This window comes from Ipomoea triloba, chromosome 5, assembly GCF_003576645.1.
Source record: "Ipomoea triloba cultivar NCNSP0323 chromosome 5, ASM357664v1".
NCBI lineage: Eukaryota > Viridiplantae > Streptophyta > Magnoliopsida > Solanales > Convolvulaceae > Ipomoea > Ipomoea triloba.
Window position 1 is genome coordinate 2918511 of NC_044920.1, and position 17194 is coordinate 2935704.

A 17194-nucleotide genomic window follows, 5' to 3' on the forward strand; every position below is an offset into this window, starting at 1 on the left:
GGGGAGGAGGAGGATGGCGTGAGACAGGTCCCCTCCTTCGTCTCCGCCGGAGGCGAAGAGAGATAGACGAGGTGGAGGGGAAGGGGTGGCCGCCGGCCACCCCGACGCTGCTTTGTTTTTTTTTTAAATTTATTATTAAAAATTATTTAAAAATGCAAACTCACCGTTCACGTAAGTAGGTTACCTGATGAAATGGATGGTAACCTACTATTGAGTGAAATTGCATGTATTTAGAGTGTTCAGTGGTCTAATTACATTTTTAGGTTAAGTTTAGTGGTCAATTTGCACCTTATTCCAATAAAATATAATTGATTTAAAATAAGTCAAATCTTTGTGTTTTGTGATTGTAAACATGAAAAATTCGAGCTAATAATATATAGTAGGTAACATTGTAATTGTGGTATTTAAACTTACACATCAATTAATTGTATGAATTGATTTGAGCTATGTTAGGCGAAATCAAAATTTGGTTTCTCAATTGTTTCCTAATTGTCAATGTAGTCTTTAGTTTTCATTTTCAATCAATTTGATTCTCGAATTGTTTAAAATTTCGTCAATTAAACCCTTTTAGGGACCAAATTGACGAAATTTTAAAAATATGAAAATTACCATTTTGGTCCCTAAAAGAGTTTAATTGACGAAATTTTAAACAATTCGAGGATTAAATTGGTTGAAATTAAAAATTATAGATTACATTGACAGTTGAGAAACAATTAGAGACCAAAATGATGATTAACTAACTTGCTATGTTATTTGCTTAATTAATTTAAGAGTGAATTCTTTTTTTGGTCCTACTGTTATTGGCGATTATCTAATTTTAGTCCGCTTTAATTATTTTTGTCACATTGAGACCACATTTATTAAACGTGTTCCACATTTGGTCCAGCGTTAAATTTTCCGTCTAATAGCCATCTGTGACCGGACTAATTTCATCTTTTTACGCCAGTCTCGTCTCTTTGTCATGCTCAAAGCATGCTCATCAATCTCCACGTTCACCTGCTTCCTGTAAGTACTCAATTCATGCCCAATTCTACTACAAGCAGTACAATAATTTGGCACATAATAATAATCAACACGCTGCCAGAAACCTTTTCCATCCCCCCCAATCTCAATCCAGATTCTCTTTAACAGAGGTTTACGCAGGTCAATCTCCACCCTCACCGACACAACATTCGGCCTAGATCGCCTCTCTGATGCCGTGCCCAGGGCCAGAGCCTCCCCAATCGGATCGCAGATCCTTCTCAACACACCAAAATCAAATAAATGTAATGGGAGATTCGGGGGACGACGAATCCATACAATCAAAGGTGAGTCTTGCCATGGCCTCCAATCCGGCGACTATCTAGTGAACCACACATTCGCTCCGGCAATTACAGCACGATTTCTCATCAGTAATTTCCTCCAATCTTCATCCGAGGTCAATCGAACCAGAATAGTTCTTGCATCTAGCGATCCAACAGACATCTCGCCCACAATACGAAGGTTCGCACACAACTCTGCTTTAATCACCTCCAATGATGGTCTATCGCGCCCAAAATGGCCTATGACCGAGTGAATTCCTTAGTCAAACATAGTCTCGGATGCGAAGAAAGGGTAAAGAGATGAGACCGGCGTAAAAAGACAAAATTAGCCTTGCCACAAACGGCCATTAGACGGAAAACTTAACGCTAGACCAAATGTGGAACACGTTTAATAAATGTGGTCTCAATGTGGCAAAAATAATTAAAGTGGACTAAAATAGGAAATCGCCAATAACCGTAGGGCCAAAAAAAGAATTCGCTCTTAATTTAATTATTTGATAAGATTTAGTCAAATCACATGTGTGAATTTGAAGTATTATCATTGTGATTGGAGTATGAAACTAAACATAACAATAGCATAATATATTTGAGATAAGTCCTTATATTTTCTCAAATATTTAAATATTAATTAATATTTTTGAGATCAATATTTTGGAGAATGGATAAAGCTTAAGGCACATTTGATTACCTGAGCAAAAGTGCCACATTTGATTCAAAACAATTACTGAAAGGCACATCTAAAATGATGCTTGAGTTGAGTTGATTCCTCACATTTGATTCAAAAAATAGTAAATAAATAAATAATTAACTAATTACCGAAATGATCACTTGGCTCAGTTGGCTATAATAAAATTACCAATTTGATCGTTGAATTTTTTTTTTTTTGGCTAATTAAGTCCTTAACTTTGAAAAGTTTAACCAATTTGGTCGTCGTACGTCCTCCATTGTTTAGCCGTGATATCCGTTCACTTATGACCAAATTGGTAATTTTGTTATAATCAAGAGACTATTTCGATAATTAACTCCTTAGTTTAATAAGAGAGAAAATAGTGCATGTGATTATCGAAATGACCCATTGACATCAAACTTACCAATTTGGTCCCGAATAAACGGACGTATGGTGGCTAAATAAACGAAGGACTAAATTGGTTAAGATTTTTAAACTTGAAGACTTAATTAGGCAAAAAAAGAAAAAAAAGAAATCAAAGACCAAATTAGTTTTTCGCTATAATCATAGATTATTTTGGTAATTAATTTATAAATAAATAAATAATAGTGGCTTTGTCTCTATATTTAATATATAAAATTAAAACTAAATAAATAAATAAAATATGAATGCTTCAACTTTATGCTTCCGGCGGGATTTCTTGTGTGATACAAAAGTGCCATTTTTTAAACTGTTCTTGCAAATCTTTTTTATATATTATCAAAAGTTTTTAAAGTAATTAGAAACATATTTCTCTACCCAAAGTATCATTATTATCCGTACATTTCATGTCTTGATTACTAAGAAAAGAAGCAATCTGATTATCTGAACATATCATGTTTTCTTTTATATATATATATATAAACATAAATCCAGCGGGTCCGTGCTCCTAATAAAATAATCTCACAAAAAGGAAAATGTTAATTGTACTCTAAATTGTCACAAAAAAAAAAGAGTCAAATATAAGAAGTGTGCGCGCGCGCACACACATATATATATATATGTATGTATATATATTCCTAAAACATTGGCCTTGGATCCGCAAACAATAAACAAAAAAATCAAGACATCTAATAATCAATCATAATTTTATCTTGGAGTGCTAGAGAGTTAGAAATATTTTTTTCAATGATACAATAATTAGCCATGTTTTTTTAGATATGGGAAGGGGGACCCCAAAACCAGGCTAGTGCCCAATTCTCGTAATTCTCTTGAAGCTCATATATAGTACGACATCAGTTCTGTCCTTCTCAAGGCTTCCAACAACATCGCTCGAGGGTCTCCCAAATTCAATCCAGTCACAGCTCTTCCTAACCGCAACCTTGGCCACACCCTCATAATTTTCCTCTCCTAGACTCATTGTAGCGCCTTGTACACTGCCCAAGCTTCCCCTTCGACAATATGGCTCGTTCTCATCATGCAGCTAAAGCCAGCCACCCATTCTCCTCTGTGATCTCTCATTACTCCTCCCACATCCCGTGGGCTCATTAGGCAACATGAACGACTCATCCGTGTTTACCACCATCCACCCATGCGTTAGCAATGGCTAGCCATGTTTAATTGATCGAGCACAAACTAAACAAAATATTGAACACTATTTACGCATCAAAAAAATACTAGTGGACTTCACTCAGAATAAATTTCTCATTAAAATTGTAATAAATCAATATATCAAATTTTGAACAGAATAAAATATGTCTAGTACAACTAGGTTGTAAGCTTGTGTCGCTTGCAGGTAAAACTTAATTTGAGTTTGTTCAATAACTTGTTAATTCATGACTTATTGAGATGCCATAAAATTAAAAAAAAAATATCAATATAATCAAATTAAACTGAAGTATAATTAAAATAATTCATTCTTCATGATTCATGATACTACATAGACCATGATGCACAGTAAATTTTGCCATAATTATTCCAAGCTCAAACTCTTCTTCTGAATCGACTAGTGTGCACTTCCAAAAACAGAGTGGAAAGAGACTTATGGGATTTTGAGTTTTGACGGTGTCAGTTACGGAAAGGGAAAGTACAATTTTTTTATTAAATAAAAAACTAAAACAAATAGATAAATAAAGATGCAGAAAGGCGTAGAAGTTGCCGAAAGAAACGAGGGGACTTGCGGCATCGTTATCTCCGTTGAGCTGAGAGTACCGACGGATCAGATTCCTCAATACTCCCTATTTGTCTGTGTCTCACAACCTCTAATTTTTATGTCGAGTGAGTCTAGAGATAGGATTATGATGGGCTCTAGGACCGCAAAGCACATTTTATTATGAGTAATGCAACATACCTCTTTTAAAATTTTTAATCTTATTTTCCTCTTACATGATAATACCTAATTAATTACTTTATGTTTAATTAAAAATAAATGAATTCAACCAATTTATGACACCCAATGACTATAAGTTACATCATAAAAGAAAAATATTAAAAAAAATACAGAAAAAATAACATTTTCTTTTTATTATGAAGGTTTTGGTCTAAAAATAGTGAAGCCGTTGAATTTAAAAGAGAAAAAGAGACAAGGGATGCTCAAGGCAAAGGGGTGAAAGTGGCATGACAGCCTAAGGTAATGGGGTGGGGTTGAAGGCAGTGACAAAGTTAATATTTAAATTTATTGGGGCAATGTACTAGTTTAATATTATTCTTCTTCATTTTAAAAAATCAGAAATATTTCTATCTACCCATTTCATAGAGACACTAATGACTTGCACACAAATAGAGAATAGGATGGAATCTACTCATTTGGCAGCTCTTCAATTACGATGTTCTTCACTATAATTTTTAATTGTATACAATGTAGCAACTTCTTGTATATTTATGTATTATTATTATTATTATTATTATGAATAATTTTAAAGTTTTTCAACAAATGCAACAAATTTAATTTTAAACTAAATTATGAAAAAAAAAAGATTATATAATGAGGATGATAAGAATTGGTATAAGTATCTTAGCTCTCTTTCATTCATTGATCATTTTAAATTTAAAAAATTAAATCATTTCAGTACAAGAATAACTAAGAAAATCGAAGACTTAAACAATAAGTTTACCTAGCTCCAAGTATGTATTTTATCTTATTTTATCAAGGAAAAACATTTTATGAGGTTTTTTCTATAGAATATTCAAAGTCATTATAAGCATTCTTACAATATTTTATATGATCAAATCTCATATATTGTTTCAAGCAAATCCTATATGTTCACTAATAAGGCAAATGCTATATATATAGGTGTGAATAATAATGCTAATACATAATTTTTAAATCACAATTAAAATTTATAAGAATAGAGAAAAAAATGTTATGCAAAAATTAGTCTTGTTTTTAATTGCTTAATATAACCATAATTCTATATATTTTGATGAGGTCAATTTAAATTTTTTTAAAAAATGTATAAACATATGTAATAAGAAACAAAAGGATTTAAATTGATTATTTATTTATTTTAAAATTGGACTTAGTATCATAAAGTCAGACACCATTAAGTTCACATCGACTCCATCTTCCTTCAAGTATCTCTCTAGCTTCCAACTTATTGTATCTCTTCAAAACTTGTATTTGTATATAATACTCACTTTTATCCACAACCTAGTAGTGTCTTACCACAACCTTACCCCACTCTTACATACAAACTAGTACTATCTCGAGTAGGGTTGGGCAGATTTTGGGTTAACCCCGATTGTTTTGACCTGATTGGGTCCAACCCCATTATTGATTTGTTGAAGGGTAGCTATTAAGTTTGGGTCTGACGTTTAAAATGTTAGAATCGAACTGGATACCTGAAATATATGGATAGTATATAAATAGTAGTTAGGGAAATATAGTATGTTTCCTTTCTTCACATGAAACCCTAGATCTAGGGAGGGCACACCAATTTATCAAAATCTAGAAGATTTTTTTACTAGTTAGCATAACCAAGTATTTATTTTTGGTAAACAAATTTTGCTCACACTAGATGCAATTTGAAATGAAAGACTTGAGAAGATGTTTTATATGGATAAGTATCATGTAATTATCATTGTCCAATCTCTTGAAGCAGATAAGAAACCGTTTAGACTCAAGATAGTCCCAACAGAGGAGGGGTGCAAGCCAGGAAGTTGATTGACGGAGGAGCAGGGGTGCCACTCGCCAGCACTGCCCCAGAGGGGGGCGCCGTGGGGGATCGCAACTCGGGGCCGCTGTGCCCCACGGCATCCGGGCGGTAACGCCCGGGTGCGTGTCCGCGCGTGTCTTTCACACCCTATTCCTTGGGGGTTTGACCGGACACTCTGGTACGTGGATGGCGGGGGCTTTCGTGGCGAGAAGACGTGGGACGCGTGTCTGGTAGGGAGTTGGCGTCATTTTGATGTCTTACAAGTGTGGAAGGTGCCAGGGGATCCATCAACAGACAACAGTATAAAAGGGGGGTCTGGTCCAAGTAGATCATCCCTCATATTACGATTCACTTCTTAGCTGAGTGGTCAGGTCTCCCTTCCTTTTGCTGGTGTGCCTGGATTCAAGTCTTAGTGGCAACATAGTTGGGTATTCTTTACTATTTACTTGTTGGCTCATTATTTCATTATTTATTTATTTACTAGCCCCCTATTATTTATTTACATAATACTTGGTAAATAAATATATAAAATTATTTTTAGTAGTGGCAACGTAGTTGGGTATTCTTTACTACTATTTACTTGTTGGCTCATTATTTCATTATTTATTTATTTACTAGCTCCCTATTATTTATTTACATAATACTTGGTAAATAAATATATAAAATTATTTTTTAGTATAACTTTGATATTTAATTACAAGATAGTGTAAAAAGAAAACAATGAATAATGTATATTAATTAATATTATTAGTTTCCTATTTCATTCAATATTGTTCTACTCGATTTATGGTGGACGTGGTCCCAATAAAACCATCAATATGTATATGAAATTTGGAATTGTGAAAATGTGATTGTGATTATATATGAATATACTTTAATTTTGAAGTCTTAAATTTTGCAGAAAAGAAAAATTCTGTTTAAACTTTCTTGAATTTATGGCTTTTATGAATTTTATAAATTTATTATGAATAAACTATTAGTCATAATGCTTGAATTTATGAATTTATTAATCTACTGCTAAATTCTTAATTCTTGAATTTTGTGAATTTTTGATATTGATGAATATATCTATTATTGTATTAAAATGGTTGCTGCAATTTGATTTTTTATTATATGTTCTAATATAGGAGCTAAATAGTGTTTATATAATTTGTGTGTTTGATCTCATGCAATGTTCAGTGAGTTTTGAGCCCTTGATTGACACTCTGAAAGTAAAGAATCTTATCTACTATAGGCTATTACTTACATTTCAAAGGAGATAAGGTGAGTATAAATATTGAAGTTTGTTATGTTGTTGTTGTTGGGTTTTTTTTTTTTTGTGGTATTATTGTATATTTGTATATTTGTTTATATGTGTGTGAGTGAGATTTTGAATATGAATTCGGGTGTTTTCATCTCTGGTTCTCCATTAATTATATATTATTCCTGTCATTTTAAATTTTTAACATTTATCATATTTTCAATATGGAAATCTAGCAAAACAAAACAATTTTTATTTGTAAATAAGTAGATCTAGCCAAATTCATGTGCATTAAGGTTGATTTAAGTGATCTTTTCTCCCCTGATCTCATTTAAATATTGTAAGCATTGTATTGGTAAAAGATATTTTGGCTTAGTTGCTTAAGGAAAATTATTGTGTGGATAGTGATTCACATAACTATGTAGACCACGATCCAAAATGACGTTATTTTGATGTTATATTTTTTTTTGTTCAGCACACGTGTTAACAATAATGAACATTTTGAGGTAAGATAATGTATTTTATGAGTTAGAATAATATACTTTATGTGTTAATTAGAATAATAAAAATTCTGGGGTAAGATAATGTATTTTATGAGTTAGAATAATGTATAATATATTTCATGTGTTAGAATAATGGAATTTCTATAATAAAATAATATATTTTATGAATTAGAATAATGTACTTTATGTTTTAGTATGTACTTTATGCTTTTTCCTACTTTTTGGATAGTTTGTTTATACTGCAATGCTACTACTGGAATTTGCAAATCAATCTAATATTACATTTATTTTGCCACACCATTTCTCTCTTCAAATAACTGTGAGATTGGTTCAAATATATCCATGAATTGTTCTACCAAAAAATGACAGATTATCCGCATGGGCAGTTCAACTGGTCAGAATGGTGAAGTTTGGTAACAAGGACCAGGAACCGAGTCTTACTAGCGGCAGTGTGAGGCAACCATGAACAACTTTGACTCACCTTGCCAAGCATTTTCACTATCTTTTTGTTTTGTTTTTGTTTTTTTTTTTTGGTTATTTATACTCTATGTTTGTAATAATTATTTTATTAGATCATTAAATTGTTGTAATGTTATTAAAGTTTTTGGTTGTGATTATTAATTTAGATCTTTTACGTTTATTTTAGAATTTTATTTTCTTTATTTATTTTCTCAATGCATTTTGATGTAATAGGGGTTCTTAGTACTTTATTTCCAATACTTGTATAACTCAAACCATTTAGAATTTCAGAAATTTTTTAAAAGATTTATACTTTTGGGTTAATTACCTGAACGTGAAATACACCCGACATGATATACCCAAAAAGAGCCTGTTAATTCTCAGTTCGGTCTTCATATTTAAAAATACAAGGGCCAAAAATTTTCGTATAACGTATTTAGATGCAGGTTGAACATGAACTCAACCCGTGCCTACCCGAAGTGTTGAGGTAGTTGTGATTGTGGTTATAGAACTTGAATGCATACCATTCTCTACATCCAAATTGAATTGTTGATCTTGAAAGCCTCCTAGAACATGCTTAATGCCACTTTTTGCATCATAGAGATGCCATCTGCTAACTATATAGAAAAATGGTTCAATTATGTATACAAGTTGTTATTGTCAAAAATAAAACATAGTTTGATGCATCATCATTATTATAAAGTTAACAAATGTCTAAACTATACTTGCTTGCTAATGATCTTGTGGTTTAGTGACATAAAGTGATTTTTTCACCTCCAGATCTGCGGCTATTAATTGGCTTTTGCTTACATTTATAGTCTTTGAAGCCATGGCAAGAGATTGTATTGTCTGCAATATGACCAGTAACAATGGATGCATCATTATTGAAGGTCTCAATTCTTCGCAGCAGTTTACCACATAAATTTCCATTTTATTTTTCAGAAAGACTTTACAGATCACCCATTCATTCTGGGTGATACAAAAATGCTAAGAAAGACTTAGTGCACCACAAATCAGCACTTAGTAGGGATGACATAATTTCAATCCGCCCTGCAGATATTCACCTGAATTCATCTCCCATGGGTCAGATTTTTTTGGGTGATAGAGGGTGGTGAGTCAGGGTGGGTCTTAAAAATGTAAGCCTGCGATGGGTCGGGTTGGATTCAGGTTCTATGTACAAAACCCGTCTAGAACCTCACCTGACCCACCATGTGTGTGTATAAAATAGTCAAATAAGTACTAGTATGTAGTAATTTATAAAAATTTCTACAACTCCGTGTAACTTTTTACTATTTATATATTTAAACTACTAAATTTATTTTTAAAAAATAATAACTTAGTTATTATATTTAAATATTTATATCATTTTATGCTTTAGTATAACTAATGAATTTTATTATTTTATTATATGTAAGTAATTTAAATATTATTTTTTTTAAAATAATAAGATGATAAGTGATAGGTACTTGTAGTGGGCGCCCGCATCGGTGGGGTGGGGGTGGGTGGAGAAAATAAGGTGGGTCGGGTGAGGGATATGATGTAGCCCTCTCTGACCCATTGTCAAACCTAGCACTTAGCGTACCACAGAAATATACTTGGTGCATGAAAATTATAAAAATGCCACCATATTTTTTTCATTGATTTTCAGCCATTGATCTGAGCTCATCCAATGATGTGAAAGAGGCATGACAGTCCAATGCAATAGGGGTGAAAGAGGCATGGCGACCCAAGGCAATGCGGGGGTGGTGGTGGTGGTGAAGGAGACATAGCAGCCCAAGGCAAGGATGTGATAAGTAAGACATGATGGGCAACGTAATAAGTCATGGTGGTCCAAGGAGATTGTATGGAAGACATGGTGGCCAACGAGTGGTAAGCATAGTGGCTCAAGAAAGTGGTAAGGAAGGCATGGTGGCCTAAGGAAATGGTAAAGATGACATGATGGCCCAAGAAAGTCGTTAAGGAAGGCATGGTGGCCTAAAGAGGCGGTAAGGAAGACATGGTGGCATGTTAAAGGGGAAAAGGGGTGCGAACCACTATGGGGGGGGGGGGGGGGTGGAACCACCCCCAACCAGTTGTCACATGGCCAATGATGGAGCTCATCGGGCTCCCTTGGTTGTGGCGCGGCCACAATGGCGAAATGCCTCCGACACCCTAACCCGCGGGGGTATATCCGCAGGCATGGTCATGGTCATGGGTGGTGCATGGCATAGGAGGGCGTACGAAGTACAAAAGGGGATGTGAGGTAGCTGTGTGGGTGAAGGCCGAAGGGGATACATAGATGGTGGATATAGAGGGCAACCAAGTCTACACACTTGTCAAGCATCATGGGAAGCTTCTCTATTAATAAAGTAGGTGGTGGATATTCTTACTTCGTACAAGAATATCAAGGTTCAACTAGTCCAAGAGAAGAAAATAAAGTAGCATTCACTTCAATTAATAAATATTTTTCTTCAATCTCACATGTCAATGTAGAAAAATATAATGGATCTTATGCAATTTGATAAATAAATGTGGTGGCATTATGATTTTTAACTTAATTTAATTTTTAATTGTATATAGTGCATTTCTGGATAAACCCTAAAACCTTTCTAAAAAAAATCTAAATCTTAAACGTAACTGTAAATACTAAACCTTAAGCAATAAAAAGTGAACTAATAAGCCAAACTTTTTTTTTTTTTTTGAAATCGACTAATAAACCAAACTTAAAAGTGATACACTAAACCAAACCATGAACTTAACATGAAAAGGTGTTCTAAGTGTACTGCATTTTTAAACTGACAAAAAATGCATAGTATAGTATTTGAAAGTGCACAATATAGTCTTGAAAAGTGCACTTTTAAACTTTGAGAAAATTATCAAAATTTCACGACGATTTTTTTCCCTCTTTGGTCTAGAACCGTTAGATATGACCATATAGACGACTAAGTTTGGTTCTTAATTTTATCTTGGAAACAAGTTCTCATATGTTCCTTTTCCTATATACGTGTGTGTATTCCTTCAATTATAATTTACTATCAAACATATAATTGTTGTGAATAAATATATGTGGACATTACTAAATGTACTATATCATGGTAATACGTCTTCATCCTAGATTATCCTCTGTTCGTGGATATACGCAAATAAAAATGGCATAGCCACCGCTCCAAAGCCCTCCTATCTTTCTTCACCTTCTTCGAAGGAGGATAGGGAAATATCAAATATTGTTAAGAGGAAAAAAAAACACATAAGTTTATGCTAGACCCACCAAATTTTATTTTATTTTATTTTTTCCTTACTGAATCCCACAAGAAAAACTTTATCTTGTGGGAACTCACCTCCTCTCCTTCTTCTACCTCAACTTTGACCCCATAAAAAAACTCAAAAAAAAAAACTAGTGATCTCCATGCTTACAAGGATAAAAGAAATACAGAGTATCATTAAAGATTCATATAAATAATGAAAAAAAAACACAAAATTTTAAAATAATTCAAGAAAATTTTACAATATTGAAAAACTATTGATAGCATGTGACAGATGAGTGTACATATATCATTTTCGATTGATGGTATGAAAAATTGAAAATAAAGTAAAACTTGTCGGGATACTAAGTGCGAGTACTCAGTTAAACTACATCAATATCTCCATGATACATTACTCCATAAGTAGAATGTTCACAAAACATAGAGACAATTGACCACCCTAAAGTGCTTAACTCAACAAAACCTTAAATATCCCTTGAAACTCATGCTAATATTTACATGTAGCTAATACACTTTGGTTTGGGTTACATGTTGGGATTGATCAACGTACATGTCTGGAAGTCTTGAGAGCCTTTAACTGCTGAATCATGCATTGGACTGCTTCTTGTAAAGTGGCCTTCTTTCTAGCCTGAAAGTTCCACAGTTCTTGAAGTACGTATCGTCCGCTTGGATTGTATTCGTTCAAATCCAGCAGGGCAGCAGTGACCGCTTTGTAAGGCGCTTCGCCCCATTGATATTTCAGTTCTCTCAGGGTTTTGTCGTCTTCATCGATTATTTCCTGCATATAAGCAGATAAACCATATGGGGAAATAGAATATCAAGGTTCTTGAAATGAGGCCAAGATGAGAACAAGAATTTCTAGAGCGAATTTTATTATTGATCAATGTATATTTACATAACACATGAAGGGATGTATTTAAGGGATACTAGAGATATTCCTAGTTAGAGCATGACTGGTAAAAGTAGTGTTACAATAATATTTAGAGATGGGGTAGGAATCATAAAGCCAAGACTAATGGATGGTTTTCAAAGATGAGAATTGCAGAAGACCTTTGTACATGTATATGCATTTGGAGATTGAAAGGGGTTATCACAGGCATCCCGCCATCTATGTTTTCTCCATTAAGAAATGGGATCAATAATATGAAGCTACCAAATGTTTACTGTGAAAATATTCTAAGAAACTCTCATAATCAGTAAAATATATTTGTTTGTTTTCTTAAAAAAAGTAGCGGAATAACGTTTTATGATGTCTATCTTGATACGGTGCTATCTACTACATGCAGCTAAACCATCGAGTCAAGTAACTCTGAGAAAGTCAGTAAAGAGAAGACAAAAAGAAGCATACCTGCCATTTTCCATCTTTGTGAATTTTTTTGAAAGGGTGCCAGTTGGGGTTGTTCACCTTCTCCTGCCACAGAGAGTTCAGTTCTGTAGCTTTCACCTCCCAATCTTGCCGACCAAATCTACGTAAACACACGGTTTGAAAAGGTTCCTGATCAACTTCACCCATCCTCCTTACACCAACTTCAGTTCTACCCATAAGATCAGGCCACACCTGCTTGAGAACAGCAGGTAATATACTTATCTAAGGTATAGCTGATATCTATGTTTCACGCATATGCAGCCTATAAAATTGTGTATGGAAAGACTTACACTGATCAATTCTTTGCGGGCTTCCTGCAGTTCAGTATTACTCATATGCTCCTTCAGTATAAGAGTCTGGTTTAGATCTTCCGCATCATGAAGATCATCTTCTTTGTCAGCTAGTGTTTTTTTCAATTCATTGATCTCCTGAACTTAAAATGGTATAAAAAGAGATGGAAATGCCATCTTCGTAAAAAGTTTATCTTAACGACACAGGATAAGAAGCTTCCTGATAAAGAAATGGGACTTCAACTTTAAAACATTACATTCCTATCAAATTCCATAGTGCATCATATTCAATTATCAACTGAAAAATACAACTCCAATCTATGACCACGTCAATCTATCCTCCATGCTTCTTGAAAATACTACAAGACATATTATCTTACATAAAATGCAAAGATGCCATGATGAGGATACAAGTTCTATTGATATTAAAGGAATCATTAAGAAACATCTTTAGTATCAGGAATGGAACGGGTCCAAAAATCTTCCTTTACTAGGACCCCTTGAAACAGGGTGAAGAAACAATAGTCACTGATCTTTGCAAAGATAAATATTCTGTATATATCAATTAACTTAAATAACATTAGGAATAAATGATAAGATGGACAATGTTCTACTAAAACTTGCTCTCTCAATGCAACTACCAAGCACAAGTAGCAATTGATTAGCTTACCGTTTCCTTCTGAAGCAGTAATGCTTTGAGTTCATGGACATCTGGATTCTTTTCATCAGCCATTTTAGACTGGCGCTCAAGTTCTTCTTGCATATGCAACAAGTCCTTCTTCAGCTTCTCATTTTCTTGTTCAACATCATTCACCTTTTGTTTTTGAAAATCTAATTCCTTTTTCAGTTCTTCAATTTGCAGCTCAAAAATTTGTGTTTTATCCATTCCTGAATAAATGAGATAGTTAAGACTTAAAGACAGACTTTTTTTTGCAAGATAAACGCAGTTGTACCATCAAAATGACAAATGTATGGAAATTTTATCACACTGAATAACTCATCAGTGATCAGAATGATCTATATAACTATAATAGTAAGGCTAGCATATAAAGACAATAAAACTAATACTTTGACATTTAACAGATGATATAGCTCTTATAAGAGAATATATTATATAAGAAGACATAATATAATTTATCAGCTTTACTAGAATGTTAAACATACTGTTGCTGCAAGAGCGTGCACGCTTTGTTCCGGATTTTGATTTACTTGAAGGACCAGCACTATCATTACCTAAGGTGAAAAAAAAAAAGCAAGATGGAAGATGTAAATATGAATTTATGGGGTCAAATATTATTTCTAGTTATAATCCTGAATGAAATATAAATACCAGTTGAGGGTGTCTTGATTGAATAAACTGCCAAAGCAAATTTTTTACGTTCCTCTTCCTCCTTACGAGCTGTGTGACGGCTCTCTTCCATGGCTTGCTTAAGTTGCAACTTTTCCAACTCCGACAATCCCTCATAGTCAGCATAATCAACATTAGTATCACTGTCATCATCACTAAAAAAATCATCCAAATGCTTATATGATTCCATTTCAAAAGCATCATCAAGAGTTTCTGCTTGACTATTTCTTTCTCTCTCATTTCTACCCCGAGTAATATGTTTCTTCAGCATTTGTGAAACTATTTCTGGAGCATTTGGACATGCTTCTGACCTTCCTGGTACATGAGCAATGTGTTGTTTTAATCTTGTAATACCATGTATAATCTTTCCACAGTAATTACATTGTGCAACTTTTCGGTTACCACCAACTGGTGTGGCATGATCCCAAGCAATGTCAAGTTTTGGAGGCATTCTACAAACTGATTCAAGAAAACATATTTATGTATATGTTAATTCAATGTCAATCTATAATTTATAGTTTTATACAGAAGCTACTTGTAGTGGAATACATCTAATTTACACAATCAAACAAAATTAGTAAAGAAAAGCTTTGAACTTTAACAAACACAACTGCATCAAGCAGTAAAATTTTTGGAGAAGAAAGATAACAATGTGTTGATCATGAATTAATGATCAGTCCACAATCAAGAAATAGCACACAAGTCCCAACCCCACAATGCTACAAAACTAGCACACTTACTGGATTTGAGACTACATTAGAGCAGCCTCATCTTGAATCTTGATATACTATTAAGTAACCATGAAATCAGTTAACTAGGCAGTCAAATACTACTTAAAAACGATCACTTCACTTCCTGTATAAATAAGCTATTGAATACTGGGTTTTGGGGATAACCAGATACATAGTAATAATCTATGAATTCCCCAGAAACACTGTTTTCCAACTTGAATAAGTTCACATTTCTGTAAAGATTGCTTCCTTTTCTCTTGTATAAACTATCAATTCCTCAAAGAGATTGCATTACCCCCAAATTCTAGTCTACAGCTGAAAAACACCCCCACTCCACCCCCATCAGTAACCACTCTTCTTCTCCTCTTCTGTTCAGAGTATTTTAATCTACACATAATCTGTATATCTCCCCATAACAAAACAAATTGTTCAAGAAAACAATAAATCACTGTCTGGTCAAAAGTGAAATGCAAAACCACAAAATCTCACCTTCAAGCAGCAGATAACCGCACGATCAAAGCCCAGAAACAGAAAATCTTGGGAACAACAAAATTGACCAAAAAAAGGAAGTGATAAATTAGAGAAACGGTGATGGCGCAGAGCAAGAGCAAAATTAGGTATTTTTCAGAAGGTGAGAGAGAAGACAAAGTAAGAAGCTGTACTGATGAAGAAAGTAATGCCATTACTGTAATTTGATCCAACTTTATGTCCGGATGTTGGGCGCGGATGCTGGTAATGTCTCGTAATACATTTATTGTGTGCAGGTACGATCCAACAAATCGCTCCTTCCCGTCCAAATTCCGGCCAGTCAACGCCGGATTCCGCCGTAAAAAGGGTTTGTAAATTTTGAATTGATGAATTTTGTGGTTTAGTGTACAATTTGTGCTGTAATGTTAAACCATTTTATTTTTTAGTAATGTTATTTTTCCCCCTCCTAATTTACTTATACTCCGTAAATGATAGCAGCATCCCAACAAAGGGTTTTTTATATGGAGTGTAGGGAGGGAAGAGGGAAGAGAGATCATATTCTATCTTGGATGAAGACCCAACAAAACAGTCTTAACCTGTTAGGTTAGTCTATCCCGCTATGTCAATAGTCAGCTACATTCACAAATAAGGGTGTGTAAAGTTCAATTAATCGATTGAACCGAAGAATTTCGATTAATCGTTCTTTAACCGAAAAACTTCAGTTCGGTTAATAGTCAAAGGATTTACAAACTTTTGGTTAACGGTTAATTCTGTTTGAAACTATCGCTTAATTGACTTAAATGAACGGGTAATCGAAATTTTAAAAATATATATAAATAATTATATATATATATATATATATATATATATATATATATATATATATATATATATATATATATATGTGGATTTTTGGACTTTATAATCTATGCTTTTATGTTTGTAGGGTTATTGTGGTATTGTGTTTGTATATTTTTGTTATAGATTTATTATTATAGGTATTATTTTAATTGAATTTATTACTATAGGTATTATTTTAAAGATTTAAAAGTTTAGCTTAAAAAGTTTGGGTTAAAAGATTAACTGACTGATTAATCGAAAAAAAATTCAATTCAATTAATTCGGTAATACAAAGTTCGAATCAATTAACAGTTAAACCTTTAAAAATTTTGCTTAAAATGATTTGATTAACTGAACAGTTAACTGATTACACACACCTCCCTAAATGTTTTTTTTTTTTTTTTTAGAGAAAAGCCCTAAATAGCTAAACCCCTAAATCCTAATCACTCATTCACTCTTCCGTCTTCCGTCTCTTTGTCTCTTCTCCCCAGCGACAACGAGCAGCCAAGCACTCCGAGCAGGCAGGCGGAGCAGTGACGCAGCCCACTCGCAGCGGCACTCCAGTAGTGAGGCATTGAACCACTGATTCACTGAACCACCACCCAC

At 33.7% G+C, this 17194-nt stretch overlaps 2 protein-coding genes across 5 annotated transcripts; one reads left to right on the forward strand and one right to left on the reverse strand.

Moving 5' to 3' along the window:
* Window positions 1–960: 960 nt before the first annotated feature.
* LOC116018719 lies at window positions 961–1743 on the forward strand. Its single transcript, XM_031258685.1, has 2 exons — window positions 961–1005; window positions 1144–1743. Exons 1-2 carry the CDS (start codon window positions 962–964, stop codon window positions 1553–1555), a joined length of 456 nt encoding a protein of 151 aa, XP_031114545.1. The 5' UTR covers window position 961; the 3' UTR covers window positions 1556–1743.
* A 10077-nt stretch (window positions 1744–11820) lies between these two features.
* LOC116021175 (protein INVOLVED IN DE NOVO 2-like) lies at window positions 11821–16248 on the reverse strand. 4 transcript variants are annotated; one of them, XM_031261786.1, is made up of 8 exons: window positions 15967–16248; window positions 15770–15816; window positions 14532–15008; window positions 14366–14434; window positions 13872–14089; window positions 13202–13339; window positions 12894–13106; window positions 11821–12323 (listed from the first exon to the last, which is right to left on the reverse strand). In XM_031261786.1, exons 3-8 carry the CDS (start codon window positions 14998–15000, stop codon window positions 12087–12089), a joined length of 1344 nt encoding a protein of 447 aa, XP_031117646.1. In that variant the 5' UTR covers window positions 15001–15008; window positions 15770–15816; window positions 15967–16248; the 3' UTR covers window positions 11821–12086. The 4 variants fall into 4 exon arrangements, with proteins under 4 accessions (XP_031117646.1, XP_031117644.1, XP_031117647.1 ...); XM_031261784.1 differs by having other exon boundaries at window positions 15943–16248; XM_031261787.1 differs by having other exon boundaries at window positions 12894–13103; window positions 15943–16245.
* Between the last annotated feature and the right edge of the window lie 946 nt (window positions 16249–17194).

Bases quoted from the DNA above. Each gene is read 5' to 3' on its own strand.
- LOC116018719 (XM_031258685.1), top strand. From the start codon at position 962: ATGCTCAAAGCATGCTCATCAATCTCCACGTTCACCTGCTTCCT. The intron at 1,006-1,143 runs GTAAGTACTCAA...AGGTTTACGCAG, and splicing joins TCCACGTTCACCTGCTTCCT to GTCAATCTCCACCCTCACCG.
- LOC116021175 (XM_031261786.1), bottom strand. From the start codon at position 15,000: ATGCCTCCAAAACTTGACATTGCTTGGGATCATGCCACACCAGTTGGT. The intron at 14,090-14,365 runs GTATGTTTAACA...TCATTTATTCAG, and splicing joins TGCACGCTCTTGCAGCAACA to GAATGGATAAAACACAAATT. The intron at 12,324-12,893 runs GTATGCTTCTTT...GCTTATATGCAG, and splicing joins ACAAAGATGGAAAATGGCAG to GAAATAATCGATGAAGACGA.